The 16,861-nt window shown below is 38.5% G+C and overlaps 1 protein-coding gene across 1 annotated transcript in view; it reads right to left on the reverse strand.

The window, feature by feature from the left end:
- LOC109089793 (stromal membrane-associated protein 1-like) overlaps nucleotides 1–16,861 on the reverse strand; it is a 97,030-nt gene that overhangs the window by 1,235 nt on the left and 78,934 nt on the right. Inside the window, 4 exon segments of the mRNA XM_042768977.1 lie at nucleotides 3,597–3,862; nucleotides 3,865–3,912; nucleotides 4,502–4,727; nucleotides 16,630–16,757. Coding sequence (XP_042624911.1) covers nucleotides 3,597–3,862; nucleotides 3,865–3,912; nucleotides 4,502–4,727; nucleotides 16,630–16,757 — 668 coding nt within the window.

Raw genomic sequence — 16,861 nt, forward strand, 5'->3', positions numbered from 1 at the left:
GAGTTTCAACAGTAACATGAAAAGTAAAAGTGGTGTTTTTACACAATCATCTGACCAGTCATTTCACCTGCGGATGGCCTTTCCCTCCAATGTTCCCTTTCCCTCTTTTATTTTTTTCAGGTTACTAAGCTGTCCTCTGATCTTTAAACCCATCACCCTTATTACTCTGTCTACCTCCCTCTCTATTTCATTTTTTTCAGTACCTCTACTCTTTTCCCTTGACTCCCACCAGTATTCTTCCTGAGAGCAGAGCGGCATAGAGGAGTGGTTCCTGTGGGGTGCGCTGGTGGTGGGGCAGCCCATCAGACACATCTGTCTGATTTATACCGTCACTACAGCTCATAGCCAGCAGGGAGAGAAAAACTAATGGTTTCAAATAAGCAGCTCCCTATTTTTCATTATTAACTTGAATTCTGGGAACTAAAGTTTGTGCAATCTTTATCCAGCTGTCGAAAGGGATAAATAATGGAATATGGGAGTCTCTTTCTTTTAAATAAGAGTTTGATGTTCTAGGTTGACAATGTATGTACAAAACTACATAATCGACCAGTCGTGGGATGTCTGGCATATATACAGAGGCTAAAATAATTACAATCTTTTATTACAGAAAACTAATTTTTTCAGTAAGAAACTGTGGATGATGACTGGAATACTGCTCACAGCACATCATCAGTTCACCTAAGCCCGACAGTAATCGTCTTAAATATGTTATTGAATGCGGTGGATCTGTGAGACAAGCGGCACTTTGATGGCAGTAGTGCTGGTGTTTTAGAGGGAATGAATGTAGAGAGGTGCCTTAAACCATGCCGACAGTCTAAGAGCGCACTAAACCACTGTCAGCTGTCAGCATGCTAAAAACCTATTAGAGAAGTTGCGTTCTGTCTCTAAATTCATTCACTGTGAAGCACCGCTTTTAAGAAAATATAACGGCTAAAACAAAGCCGATCTCACTAATTGACTAGATGGTTGGTGTTACATAATGTTTATACAAGGTTATGTTAATGTTTACATAACTGCTTATTCACTATTCAGCAGTTCAACCTTATCTGATGAGCAAAGATGCTAGCCAATCATAAAAGAGCTAATTTACATTCTTGTAGTACTTGCCTTTTCCCAGACACTCCTGAAACATAAACGTCAACAAACACAATTCATGCACATTTCATCGGCCTCCAATTTGTGTTTAATTCCGAAGCACTAAACCCCATCCTGAGGCAGTGAGGGAGGTTATCCATCACTGTGAACTCCTGGAGTGCTCTGATGTCTCACAAGGTGACTAAACCGCTTTAGGCCATGAAATGTATGACTTGTGAGTGAGACAGTCGGCGGGGGGATGGGATGGAGGGGGGGGGTTGATCCACTGTGGACCTTGACTTCATTTTGTGCTCAAATGCACAGCAGGACAAATCTGGCCAGTCTTGTAATTACACCTACCTCCTCCTCAACACAATACTGCCTACACACGGAGAAATAAGTGTGCCGTGAGAGTATGTGTGTTTGTAAATACTCCCAAGAACAGCACTCAGCTATTCAGAGGAGTGAATGTCAAACACTAATGATTCTTCTTCTCCCTGTGCACTGGTTCTCCTTACTCCTTTGGAAAATAAGGAGATGTTCTGTGAGCTGGGTAACGAAGAAAAATATCTCAAGTCAGATTCATCTCGGAAAAAGAACACTCCTCCCAGGAACTGTGCAGCAAAATTACCCTCACTCCAGAAAACCATTAAGCAGACGCATTTCTTTCCTCATCCGGTCTCTCAAAATACAAATGTGCTGCTGAATGCCTATAACTCAGGACGTGCACACACTTGCATTGTGGGGAGGGATTTTAATTAAGGCAGTGTGAGTGTAAAGCATGCTATATTGATTTATGATGTGTAATTAACCTCCCGGAGGCTGAAATCTCAGACTCCCTCTGCTCTCAGCCTCATACACAGGGGGTCTCGGGCCACAGGAGGAGGGGGTGAGACAGGGAGATGACAGAAGTTGAGAGGTCGCAGTCACTGAGCCCTCATCTTTAATGAGCCACATGCCGATGGGAGGTGACAGCACATTAGATGAGGATTTTAAAACCCTTGTTATGAACCTCTGATTATACGGTGAGAGTGACAGAGAGACCTAAACTGACAGCTCGCTTTCCACCTGAAATGGTTTTGAAAAGGTGAAAGATCTGATCTGAATAAAAGGAAAGCTTTGTGGATACCAGAGGATGCATTGTTGGGGTCGGATATGATGAATAGTAATAGCTTCAGATATAGATGTTCTCTCTATAAAAAGCAGATGCTGATCCACTGCAGCCAGTACGCTGCACTGATGATGAACGTCTACTTTTATATCAATGACTCATTTATCAACCTAACCTGAAGCTCTTGACCTCCAGTTTGGGACTTAAATGTCATCAACAGTAAGTAATTAGGACATTTTTCAGGTTAATTTTTTCCCCACCCACAACATCATTTTGGTTCTGTTTATGTTATGACATCGTTTCAATCATTTGTTTGCCAGATCCCTGAATGCTTCCTCCTCGATGGGTTCTTGTAGCTACCAGAAATTACAGACTCCTTCCTTCTTGCAATGTACCTAACACGTATTTAGGCTGTGCACTCTTCTTTAATCTTTACTCTAGTTTCATAAGGACTTCAATAAATATCACTAGGGCACAGTATAATCTTAAAAGTTTCATTTATCTTGATCACACTTGTCTTTATAATACAATAAAAAGGTAATTTTATATTTCTATATATTTATGAAATACAAGTACCATTTTATGAGCACTTCTTATTTTCACCTACATTTTCTAAGAATATACACTACACCATTCAAAAGACTGGGGTCAATTAGATTTCTTTAAATGTTATTGAAAGTAGACTCACCTAGTCTGCATTTATTTGATCACAAATACTGTCTTTAGTGTCAAATAATCCTTCAGAAATCATTGCATTATGCTGGACACACACACACACACACACACCTATAGATTTATAGGATTTTTTTGTGAATAGAAAGTTCAAAATAACAGCATTTAATGGAAATAAAAATCTTTTGTAATAAATTTGTTATAAATGTCTTTACTGTCATTTATAATCAGTTTAATGCCCTCCTTGCTGAACTTCTTAAAAAAAAAAAAATTACCCTAAGCTTCTAATGTAATGATTGTGTTTATGATAATATGTTTATTAATATTAATAATCAATAATATTCATACATTTAGATACAAATAGGGAGGTTTAATTAGGAAGGTAAATATAACACTTACATTTAACGTAAAATTACGTAATAATATAATACATATTATAGAAATTATTACACATTAAACTATTAAACTGTCTCCGCATTCCTCGAACCACATGCCATCACTCCAAAATCCCACTCTTCAAAGGCATTTCAGCAAACCAAATGTACCAAAACGCTTCTAGCATAGACTTAAAATAGCATATGATGTTTCTAAAGTGTACTTTATGTGTTCACAGGCCTAGAGCGGTCACAGAGACATGTGTGATTTCATAAGAGACTTATTTCAGTGACTGAAGGTACATTTTATATGTGGGAAACTGCTAACAGCACCATTAACAGTCACAAATCCAAATATTGCATACCTGTGCCATATTCCACTGTCCTTGTTGACCTGGCTGCATGGCATACATGTTCTGAGGGGGCACCATGCCCTGAGGTCCCATCATGCCTGGGGCCAAGCCCATCACTCCAGGGTGTGCGTTTCCCATGAAACCGTTAGGCATCGTCATGCCAACCATCATGCCTGTATTCTGGCCCATCATAGCGCCGCCCTGCCCCATGACGGCCCCCATCATAGTAGTGGGCGGCATGGTTCCTCCCATTCCAGGGAAGGCCTGGAAGTTCCCTGTGGCTGCGCAGGGAACTGCATCTGAGACGGGCCCATGAACATCGCAGTCGCTGTGGGAGCAGAAAAGCACAAAGGTACACAAATAAGAAGATTTACACATGACGACAATGTTCAATATGTTTAAAGAGACAAAAACAGAAGCAGACCAGAGGACCCTGACACACAAAGCATCACAGACAGAAGAGAGCGATCAATATCTGCGCTAATGTGTGCAGTTCCTCTTCTCCGCCCAGAGGAAATGGATCTTTTAGACAGACGAGGTGTGCAGGATGAAAGGGGGTGTCTAAAGCATCCTGATGATGGAGAATTGGCAGCGCCTTCATTTGGAGCATCTGAGGTTTTGGGAAATGTCCTCTTTGAAGAGTAGGGCAGGCGAAGCAGGCAGCTTTAAACCACGTTCAGCAGTATCAGAGTGCTGAGACACGCAGTGCTTGAATTATTGATACTCCCATTAAAGCAGGGCTTCTCAAGAACCTCGCTTGCTTTCACTTTCACTCAAACACACATACTCACACACTCCCACATCACCGTTAGAAATGGACTCCGGATGCATAGCGCCATTTATAGATCTGCATTCTCTCACTCAGATCGCTCATTCTCTGAGCAATAAGAAAGTGGGACTCTGGGGGATGGCTGTACCTTGTGCAGGCTGTTGTGGGACGGTGCTGGAGCCATACAAGGAGAGAATAGAGTCCTTGGAGAGAGGTTTCTTGGCTGAGTCCTCTGCTTTGCTGCTCCCACTGGTTTCACTGAACAGGTCCAGATCTCCCTGTACTGGAGCAGCACTTCCTGTGCCCGTAGCACCTGCCACGGCCACTCCGGCGGGGTTGGCCTGAGCGCTCCCAGCTGCCTTACTGGAACTGACCTGCAGATCACAGGAGACGGTTGACTTCAAGTCACACGCTCTCAACACTGGCTTATACAGCTTCACACAATAACTCCCTCACATATCAATAAAACTCATTAGCAATCACAGACACGCATGGATAAATCTGTGGGCCTTAAAATCATGAGCCAAATGAGGTATCTCAACAGTCCTTCAAGTCTAAATGGTGGGAAATGTTTGCCAAATCAACTGAATACACCTCTGAAACATTCATAAAGGAAATAAAACTAACAGAAAAGTTAAAAGAGGTCATTATCTTCATGTTTATGTTAAATTATATACTATTTCATCTAAATAAATGAAAAAAGAATACAGTTAACACTAAAATCATTTTAATAAATTTCAAAATATAAATATTATGAAAAGTACAATTTAAAAAATAATTTCATTTAGTGTTTTAAATATAATAATTTTAAAATATGAATTAATTATTCATATTTGAGAGTGTTATGAAATTTGTGTTTTTAATGATCCAAGATTTTGTTTTTGAGGGGTTAAGATCACTTATCAGCTGGCTGTTCATGCTGGTTCTAACTAGATCAAAACTGGACCATGTTGCTGCCACAGTACAAGTAAATGTGTGTTAATGTGATGAAAATTTTTCTACGTTTTTGAGTTAGGCACACAGATATGCTGCGTTGACCACTCAAACCTGTAGCGAATTTTGTGCTGGGAAATCATTCGCCCTCTTGCTAAAAGCTTAATCACATTAATTCCTAATAACATGACGGGATTTTGCCCATGAACAATCACAGAGCAATTGTTAATGTGACTGTATCTTAAGGCATGGCAAATAATCAAATCAAAGTTGGTTAAAAATATCCATCCTGTATAAACTCAGATAAGAGAAGACAAACACACACAGATGAAAGAAAGGCTTCATCATCTTCAAGCAGAGAAATGACAGTAATTAGACTGCAGCTGTGATGAATGAATAGCTCAGGAAGAGGAGACATGATTCACGTGAAAAACCCTTGGAAAAGCAAGTTTGTCAATACAAAAGAAAGTTCTAGGCCTAAATCACAGTTCATATTTCCAGGAAAGTCAGCATGGTGACGAGTAACTTGCTGACTCTGGTGGCACATGTCTAAAGAAACTCAACAGTGGCCCAAGGTCATGTTCAGTGATGTGCGAGACCTGGGTGAGTCTTGCTGAGGTTTGGCACAGGCTCCATTTCAACCGTGAATAAGAATCAGGAGGGCATCACACCATTGTAAGCAAGGACTGAGGACAATACGCTGGCAGCACACCATGCTTTAACTGTACTACATACTAGCCATGCCAGGTGGACCTAATTAAACCTAGTGTCTTTGTCCTCTTGCTTTGAAGATATTTATAAATTAGTGATAAAATTAACATGTTAAAGCAACAAAAATATACATATATATATACACAAATATAGAAATATATTGAAATAAATATATATTATTATTTATATTATTTCAATATATTGAAATAAATGAAATTGCACTTCATTTAAAAGCTTAAAGGGGTCATATATGATGTGATTTCAAATTTTCCTTTCTCTTTGGAGTGTTACAAGCGCTTGGTGAATAAAGAAGAATAATTTACAGTATGTGGAAAATTATGTGTTTTTTTAACCTTAAACTGCATAAACACATTTCATTACACCAAATACACAAAATAACGTTCTATTTAGCAGCATCGTATGACCCCTTTAAGGGCCTGAATTTTTTTATTTTTTGAAAGTAATGTATACTTTTGTAGAAAGGATGCATTCAATTCACCAAAAAATAAATGTTACAAAAGAGTTCTATTTCAAACAAATGCACTTCCCATTCATTAAAGAAACCTAAAAAAGTATTCTGAAATTCATTAAGCAGAAAAACTTCAACATTGATAATAAGTATACATGTGGCACTGAACACTGGAGTAATGACTGCTTAAAATTCACCTTTCCAATCAGTGGAATAAATTACATTTTAAATTATTATTTTAAATTGTAATAATGTCTCACAATATTACTGTTTTAACTGTATTTTGATCAAATAAATGCAGCCTTGGTGAACATAAGAGACTTGCTTCAAAAACATTAAAAAAAAAAAAAATTATGCTCATGGTTGTGACAAAGTAAAAGCAGTTTACTTAGAAAAAAGTCTGACTCAAACTTTATATTCCAACAGGAAATAAGTTAACACAGGAAATAAACTCCACTCGCCAAATGATTTCACACGGTCTTTTAAGTACTAGAGCTAATTATAATGTTTCACCCTCAAAAGAGAGAAAGAGGAAAGCAGAGCGAGGAAGTGAAAACTGAGGGGAGAATGTGCTACATCATTTGAATTCAAATCGAGTGAAAACAAATAGATATGTGTATCAATCGATTTTCCTCAGAAAAATCTTCCCACTCTAGTATCATTAAGTGGCAAACATGCTTACTCAGATGGCAGATATCGAAAAGGCCATTCTCTGAAGTTCACTGTTGAAGTACGTGCCTGACATGAGCTCATAAATAAAACTAAATGAAAAGAGTGTGATTCAGAGACCGTCTCCACTCTCCCGCTGTCTATCCATCAGTGTCCCAAAGCTCTGGGAACGGAAATGTTCCACAGTAATCAGAGACAAAAAGGCAGGGTTGGGAGGATGGGGTGGAGGTTGGCAGGGACACATGTGGACGCTCTCTTCCCATTTAGATGGGCTGACGATATACAGCTCTGTGCTTAGGTATGCGGGAGTAACACCTCCAGCTGCTGCTGCGGCAGTCGGCGCATTTGATAAGAAGCGAGCTGAGTTGAAGACGGGTGAACAGCACTGCGGCGCGATAAGCCAAACACTGACTCGCAGATCTGATACGCAAACCCCTCGGATGATTAACCTGTGAAGGCTGATGCTAACACAACTGCATGCTACAGCCTATAATGGGTTTAGCCTTTGATATGCACGAGAGAAAAGAGGTGAGGAACAAAGAAATCACACAAACTCTTGACAGCTATTCTCAAGACCCCAGAAACAAGCAAGAACATACTTACTTGGCAAGGAGTGAGCCTGTTTTTCGGGCCACATAATGAAAAAGAGATGACATAAGCCCATTTCTCTATTTCTAATACGAGTGACATTTGAAGGGATCCTTACGGGAGTCCGCAGAGGGACACAGGAAATGCTATTAGAATTAAAAATAGATTGGAGGGGGGGAGGCAGGAGACCTACACTCCTTAATTCAGGGAGAGAAACAGATATTTTTCTCTATGCTCTACAAATGAGAGGGAAAGACACAACTTTTGTGTTCACATGTATGCGTCTATGGTTTGACGATAGAGGGATAGAACAAACAGCAGATAGAATGATGGATCAAATGATAGACAGACAGACACAAAGAACGACAGAGAGATTGAGAGATAGAACTACAGAACAAACCACAGAGAATGATAGACAAAACAAACAACAGATATGATGACAGAGAATGAATGAATGATAGAGTGATAGACAGAATGAACAACAGGGAAAGACAAATGATCAATAGATAGAACGATAGATAGATTCATCGCTAGATTGACAGACAGATAGATTGATGGACGGAAAGACAGGTCGTTAGCTGAATAGATAAAAAGACAGACTGATAGATAACTACCTCTATCTATCTATCTATCTATCTATCTATCTATCTATCTATCTATCTATCTATCTATCTATCTATCTATCTTTTAATGACTGTGAAGTACCTTTATAATATCGAATATAGAATTTACTCTGAAAGTATATGATTTCGGACTAACTCTCATATTTTCCTCCCTTTCGAAAGTAGTCCTTCCCATTCACCACAATCAGTGTGGCACCAAGCCCATGAACATTTGATTTTTCCCACCCCTACATTAGCACAAAAACACACACGCTCCATGCAAACACACAGTATTTCACTGTGGCATTCACGGAGCACCATGCATATTCTAGCTCTACCCACCCCCAAACACAATTCACTCGCTCACTCATACCCACAGAGAGAGAGAGAGAGAGAGAGAGAGAGAGAGATTTCATGTGCAACAGTGTAGGCTTTGTCTGATTAGCAGCCCCACACAGATAATTAGCACTCTGGTGGTGCTGTGGGCTGGGCTAATCCAGTTTCCCCAAAAGCCCCCTTCTGCCTGGGAAACCAGAAAAACCCAAGCACAAAAAAAATACAAAAATAGAAGAGAAGAAACAAAAGAACCGAAGTGCCTCAAAATCAGAAATGTGTTAGGTTGGATTTGGTGAAGACGGTTGTTCACAGCAGCGGGTGCATGCTGGGTATGTGCCAGAGCAGAGTCTGGCAGTGCCACCCTGCCAAAGGTCCCACTGCAGCTCAGAGTCTGAGGATCAGTCAGCAGGAAAGAGCGGATGAGACAAGAGGCCATCTGGGGAGTATACAGCTACACAATCAACAATATGAAGGAGGAAAATAAATGAATACATAAACTAAAATAAACTATTTGCACAAAAAAAATTCACTGTCACAAAACTAAATATCAGATTAACCAAAAAAGACAGATTGCTCATAATACAACATGTTGGTGTGATGGAATGTTATAAATTCAATTTATAATATATACAATTTATAAAGTAGTTTGATTGCTTCAACTGTGAGTTTGCTTACAAACAACAATCCTATCAGCCCCAAGCGGCAGAGATTCTCTGGTTGTATTTTGTTCCCTGATCTCCACTGGTCCAGCAGACACTCTAAAGAAGCGAGTCCCTCTGGTGCTGCTCTGGGTTCAGTTAACTGTGTTAGTTAGCAGTGGTTACAGATAGAAGATGAAGAAATCTGAGCCTGCATTAGCACTCTGACCTACTGTATATATGCTTCCAGTCAGCCTTCTGTAATGTATTCACTGCCTCGCTTCGGCCGTGATCAATACTTGGCTGGTCTAGACTTCAGTCATAGTGCCATTAAGTGCCGGTCATATTCCCACATACTGTATAAGCAGCATGATTTCACTTTCTTCTCCACACATGACCAAAAATACCTTAAGTATTAAATGCCACTACAGCTCTAATTTAAAGTTTCAATAGGTAAGGGCTTTGTGCGTTTCTACTACAAATGGACATTATTTTCTGCGCCGTATCTGCGAAAGTTGCTGTCAATGCATTATACATATTAATGCATTTCATTTTACATGATGTGCTATCTAATAATATTTCAGCTACATTTTTCCACTGACAAACCTGAGAATAAAGCCTGATGGCATTCTGACCCTAGTCTTAACATCCAATGCCGTGCTTGCATACCCAAGGACGTTCCGCCTCAAGAATACTTTTAAGAAAATGAGCTGTCCTGGAAAAGTAAGAACACGCATACATACACACACTATAAATGTGAAAAAAGCAAGACCAATTAAGGCCAGCTTACCCCCGTCTGGTAAAGAGAAAAATTAATACACTTGACGCTTTACTGTCCCTGAATCCTAAAATATGCATAAGTGTTCTTTAAATATCTTAACAATTTGCATATGGTCACAAGCGACGGGCTCACCTTTTCTTAGACGTTCGAGAGGACTGGCTGTGTTTCCAAGCTCTGTGGCTCTAAGGTAGAGCTGGTAACATGCGTGAATTTGCATTGTGCAGTGCTGGAGCGTGAAATAAGTTAATCCTCCAGTACAGCGGGTCCTCGGGCAGTCCTTTGTGAGAACCGACCATTCATGCACTTGTCTGTAATGTCGTCTACAACCTTGGGATAGTATCATATAACAGTTTCTAAAGGTTTCAAGAGTAGGGCAGACATGGGACCAAAGGATGCTGGTTAGCATGGCCTCATTAGTGCCTGCTAGGTGATGACACAACTAAACCATGTGGCTGAAAAAAAGCATTCTTCTCCATGCTTACAGTACTTTAGACCTCCTTGTAACCTTTGCAGATGTGGATGTGTTGTTCTAATCAGATGCAGAGGACGGAGGCATATACTGTACATGGTGATTACACTAACTATGAGTGACATAAAAGAACAATGAATTTTGATATAATTGTTCAGATTGAGGTCGCATTTCAAAATATCCGACCCGTATTTGATTTAGTACAACATATGGAAGTGGCCCAAATAAAAATCTAAAAAAAAATAATTTCATGTGATTTTTGCTGTTCACATTGTTATTGGGGGGGGAAAAATGATTTGGGTCACTTTTGCCCACAGTCTAAATGTAGCCTAATATTCTATATAACTATTATTTTCTTTAAACATATATGGTGACTATTTTACTCTCAAAAAGACTTTGCTGTTACAAAACCATATAGCAAAGTGAAAACACTGTTTAGCAGCAAAGCCTGAATTTAAAACCTGGATAAAGCGGTCTACCTGCAGCACACCGGCCACCACAGAGCCTTTTCTCTTAGTAGAGGTGCACACACCGAACTAGCTCAGCGAACTAGCTTTCATTAGGCATACGTCCTACTGAGAAACCATCTGCGCTTAAAAAAAACACACACACACACAACACTGAGACTGCCTACACTGCAGCTCTCTAGTGTGTGTAGATACAGCGTACATACCTACATGTGCTCTGAGAGGCTCAATGTGGTTTTCCACTGTGCTGCACACATGCAGCGCAGAATGCAGGGCGCATGGCATGCCCATATGTTGAGCGCGAGGGCCCATGGAGCTCAAAAGAACACGAGTGGATCATTAGCTGTGCTCTTAAAGGGCCGATGGTGGGTTTTGATGCGATATGGCTCTTAAACAGCTGAATGACTCATTAGTGAGTCAGCACACTATACATCCTTTGTGCTGCAGATTCTGGGGTGAGACTAGTGCAGGAAAACAGCTGACAGATGGTACTAAGCAAAATTACTTAAGTAAAGCAAACCTTTCTGCAATTACATGACCTAGTCTGGTAGACTGCATCAATGAAAGAGCAAGAAGAGGTTTAGAGAATTCAAACAACCCTGTAATACATCAGGATCCTCATTTTAAGAGGATAATAAGCAGCTAAATGTTAAGAGGATCATCTGCCAGATATGGAAGTGGAGAGATGTGTGATTTTTGGGTCAAGTCACGTTGCGGTAGGGGCATGATATATATCGGTACCATATTAATATCATAAACACTGTAAAAATGTTGTTTTTTTAAGCTGTAATTAAAACAAAGTATGTTTCACAAAAATTTTCAATTTTTCTACTTAATACTTTCACTCAGGTTTGTGTGTTACTTGCCATTTTTTGTAATTATTGTGAAATTGGTTTCTAAATGAATCCTACATTAATTTTTTTTTTTTCTCAGTGAAGTTTTTTTCCTTTTATTTGTACGGGCTGAAACTGGTTATTTAATTGTTTTTGCTCATTAACCCTATTTTTACATTCAGATCACCTTTTCTTTCATCTAACACTCATTTAAAATTAATCTTTAAAAGCAATAATTTAAATAACACTGTTAAATGTAATTGCTTTTATTTATTTGTGATACTAAACCAGTATCAGTTTTTGGTCATAACTACCATAATTTTCAGTATCTGCAACAAATTTTATATCGTTGCATTATGGTTCCCAAACTCCAGTGCCAAAAGACACATAAAAACTTAATTGTAAACAATTTAAAATAAGGTTTCATTGGTTAACATTAGTCAACTTGAACTAGCAATGAAAAATACTCCTAAACCCTTTATTAATCAATGATAATCTTGAATACATTACTAAATTCAGACACATCTGTTAATATTATTTAATGGACAGGAGATAATGTGAACTAACAATGAACTGTTGTACTTTTATTAACTAACATCAAAAAAAGATTAAGTAGTGTGACAAAGGTATTGCTCATTGTTAATGTCAGTTAATGCATTAACTAACGTTAACTAATGGGACCTTACTATAATGTGCTACCAGCTTCTCAATTGACACAAAAAAAAACCCACAACAGTGATAAACATCATGTGTCTAATATGTCAATAGCGAATAATCATGATGCAAGTGAGCAGAGACGTTCTGCCTCCACAACGCTCATGAAATGTTGATGTTGATATTCTCACGGCCCTTATGTGAGAGCTGGAGAGAAACAGGCTGGTCAGGATGTCAATAATAGGGAGGGATTTGATGCTAACTGAGCATCATGGGATACCAGAACTGGCTAGCAGTTGTGCACGTATATAGAAGCTGCAGGGAGGGGGAAGTCCTGCGGAGGAGACTGTGTGTGTATGTCTCAGGGGGTGATATAAAAGCTGGCAGTAGATGAGATGTGAAAAGAGGAAGTGTGAGGACAGATTAACATGCACCGGCTGGAGTCGCACTGAAGGAATGGAGAATACGGAAGCCCGGCGGTTTTTCATCAAAGGCTCCAACTGTCTCTTGTGCTCTCATCTTTCTCTCCCCTTAGGCTTAGGGAGAACTGTGAGTGTCTTGATTCAGGCCCTCATGCCAACCAATCAAACATCTCCTGCTTGTTTCCACATGTAAAAAATAAATAAATCAGCATATATTACCTCATCGTCTCATTAATTTCTCATCTTCTCCTCTTTTGTTTTTACAAAAAGTTTACATGCTTATTGTTGTATCATGGTAGGTGTTCAAATGGTTATGCATGTCTACAATCTAAAATTATTATTAATATCACAATTATCAAAGTATTAATGTCAAATATCATAAGAGTGAATGTACATATGTGAATGATGGGTTGGTGTTGGACAGATATGGAACAGTGTTATTTTAGTATAATTTCTATACTATTATTGTATTTATTAATATTAAAAATGTAACTTTTATATTTCCAGTATTCATTTTCGTTTAAGTAAATTTTTAACATTTTTACACACACACACACACACACACACACACACACACACACACACACACACACCGACACACCGACACACCGACACACCGACACACCGACACACACCGACACACCGACACACACACACACACACACACACACACACCGGAAAAAAAAAAAAAAAAAATTATAAATAAAATCTTCTTCGGGTGTCTTGAATGTTTGGAAATGTAAATGGCTAATTCCTACTAACACACTACAGCAAAAGATATAAATTACTGGCATAAAACTTTTTTCCTGGTGAAAATACTAATGGTCTAAGACTTTTGCATAGTACTGTAATTATAAATAATTCTAGCTTTAATTTATTTTTGTTTCAGTTTTAGTCATTTTAGTAGTTCAGTTAGTTTCATTTCTAATTTTCATTTACTTTTTTCCATTTAATATTTTTTACTTGATTTCGTTTCAGATGTTTTCTAACTAATGAAAAATTTGTAATAGTTTTACTTAATAACAACAACACTGATATGGAGGAGAGGTCAGGCTCCTCTGTGCTTATCCTGCAGTCACTCTTGCTTCCAAAAATCAGTGTTCGAGGAAAAGCAAATCCTCATTCACATACATAAGCAATCCAATTTCAATAAGTGACACATCTTCAGATATGGGAAAAGCCTCCAAATCCTTTAAAGAGCCAGTGTGTGGCTCTTTCAGACACATCTTCCACTCAAAGACACAACAAACAAGAATCAAGGCATAATGCTGCCATCTTCCCTCATCAGACACCCACTGCTGCTCAATTCATCTCAACAATAAGAGCAGAGACTGACAGCATGCCGTTGAGACTGAATGCTTTGTGAAGCCCCGAGCATTGCTTACTATGCTTAAGTGATCTATCTTTAGCTCCTCTTTACCCTTTATTAGCATCCTATGAGAATGCAGTATGCACATGTACATTGTGTAGGAAGGGCTGATTTCCACTCGGCCAGAGCAGAGTAGGACGGAATCAATTATTCGAGTCAGTCCAGTAGCTCTACACACCTCTCAATAAAACATTGATTCAAGAGGGGGAAAAGGCTTTTTGTCAAGTGACTTTTCTGGCTTCAGCTCAGCTTCAGGCTTCCAAGATCAAAAAAGAGAATTCTCCTCAAGCTATTCTGAGAATGATGGCCAAAACAGAAGTAAAAGGAGGATGGGAATGGACCTTAGTCAGGGTAGACGCCATATTGAATTTTACACGGATGAAAAGGAGGCTGTGAAGGATAGACTTTACAAAGACGTGCTGTGTAACGCTCTTGTATAACATTTATTTTTCAAAACTCACAACTTTCAAAACTTTTTTATTAAGTTTTGTCAACTGGAGATTCTTTTGGAAAGATGTTTCATCGGCTAAACAATTGGTACATTGTTAAACAACAGTAAGATCTTTTGAACACACTGTACTTCTGTGCCTCACAGCCTCATTTTCATTCCTGTCAAAAAATTAAATATGGCGCTACACTGACTAAGGTCTATTGAGGGAGAACAGATGAAAGTAGAGACCGTGTAGGGTTAGTGAGAGTGGATCCCTGAGGTGAAGACCAGCTTTCACAAAGACACATTGCTATTCCTGCTGGGATCCTCCAGCGTCCTGATTAGCTATAAACATGCCAATCTATACAGTATTTAGGTCACTTATTGCCCTTCAACAAATAAAATGTAGTCTGAATATTAATGTTGATTATTATTCTGTGTTGTTAATATTTCTATGGGTAATTATTATAACATGGTAAAACCTGGTAATGGATACAAAGTGCAACATTATTTATGAAAAAAAAAAATGCTGAACACTATATTTTACAGTGTTAATCAGCCTTAGATGATAGCATAGGCCATTTAAATGTAAAAATAAGGAAAATGCTGATGTACAATTAAATGTACAATCTCAGCCAACAAACCCAAAATTTGAACCACTACATTGTGCATCTCTAACATGTGTTTGCCAACCTTCTCTGCCTCCTCTTGACATGAGTCTGTTTTTATCCCTCTCTTCTCTTGACATTATTAAACATTTCTCCTCTTCACTCTTCTCAGTGAAGGGCCGTAATAAATGCTAATATCCCTCATTATTCATGCTGCATCCTTTGGCCAGGGAGACCCTGCAAATCAATTCTGTCAGCCGCAACTAGACAGGCAAAATGTAATCATGTTGTTTGTGGAGGAAATTAAAACAATTGGGTTTGACCTTTTCTTTGTCTCTCTTAGTCAGATGCATTTAGACTGAATGAGGGCAAGCAGGAACAGACGCATGTTTTGTGACCTAAGAAAAATAATGCTTCTTGTTTAACTTGTACCTCTATTCCCTTACAAATGAGGTGCACTGGTCTATGAAGGTCTGCTTAGCATTAGCCATAACATGCCATGACAAATTACCAAATGTACCAAAAGAGTTCAGTTGGTTTGTGGTTCGCTGTCATAGCACTGACATTGACTTTTTTTTTAATTTAATATCATCATATCAGTATAAAATAAATATGAAAATATAACACAAATGTATATTTTTAATTTGGCAAAATAATTTTTAAAATTATAAAATAAATATTCTTCCACTGTCCACATTTGGGATCAGGTTTACAAAATAAGTTTCCTATTGCTCACTAAGGTTGCATTTATTTGATCAAAAATAAAAACTGAAATATTGTGAAATATTATTAAAACTCTATTCGAGTTTAATATATTTAAAAATTATTTTTTCCTGTGATGGCAAAGATTAATTTTTCTTAACATCATCATTATTAAAAGTGTCATGCTGCTTAATATTTTTGTGGAAACTGTAATACTTTCTTTTCCAGGAATCTTTGATGAATAGACAGTACAAAAGAACTGCAATTATTTGAAATAGAAAAAATATTTGACCATAGATGTGTTTACTGTCACATTTGATCAATTTAAGGAACCCTTGCTCAATAAAGGTATTAATTTCCTTAAAATTCTTTCTGACCTCAAATTTTTGAGCAATAGCGTAATACATCTAATATAACAGAAAATAAATACATAAAGCATGTCACAGCACAGGACACTACAGTCAATGGTACCCAGCACTGAGAAATTGGTGTGACTGACATGACAACAGGATAGAGCAGGTATTTTGAGTCAAGAACACAAACACACACACACATGCAACTGGTTATTGATGTATCCATTAGTGGACTCATGTACCTGGTTTGTGTTGGTGTTTGAGGGCAGAGGGTTGGATACCATTGGTCCAAAGATGTCTAAGTCGTCACTGATTGGAGCTGCACTGCTTGTTCCCGCCCCACTGCTGGCAGAGCTGGCTGTGGGTGCATCTGAGAGAGAGAGACCAAATGTCATTAGACATTGACAAAGTGTCAACTGCATTATACAGAGTAACAGTCACTGTAGATTGAAAGTGTTTAGAGTCACACATAAA

This window comes from Cyprinus carpio, chromosome A13 (genome assembly GCF_018340385.1).
Source record: "Cyprinus carpio isolate SPL01 chromosome A13, ASM1834038v1, whole genome shotgun sequence".
Taxonomy (NCBI): domain Eukaryota; kingdom Metazoa; phylum Chordata; class Actinopteri; order Cypriniformes; family Cyprinidae; genus Cyprinus; species Cyprinus carpio.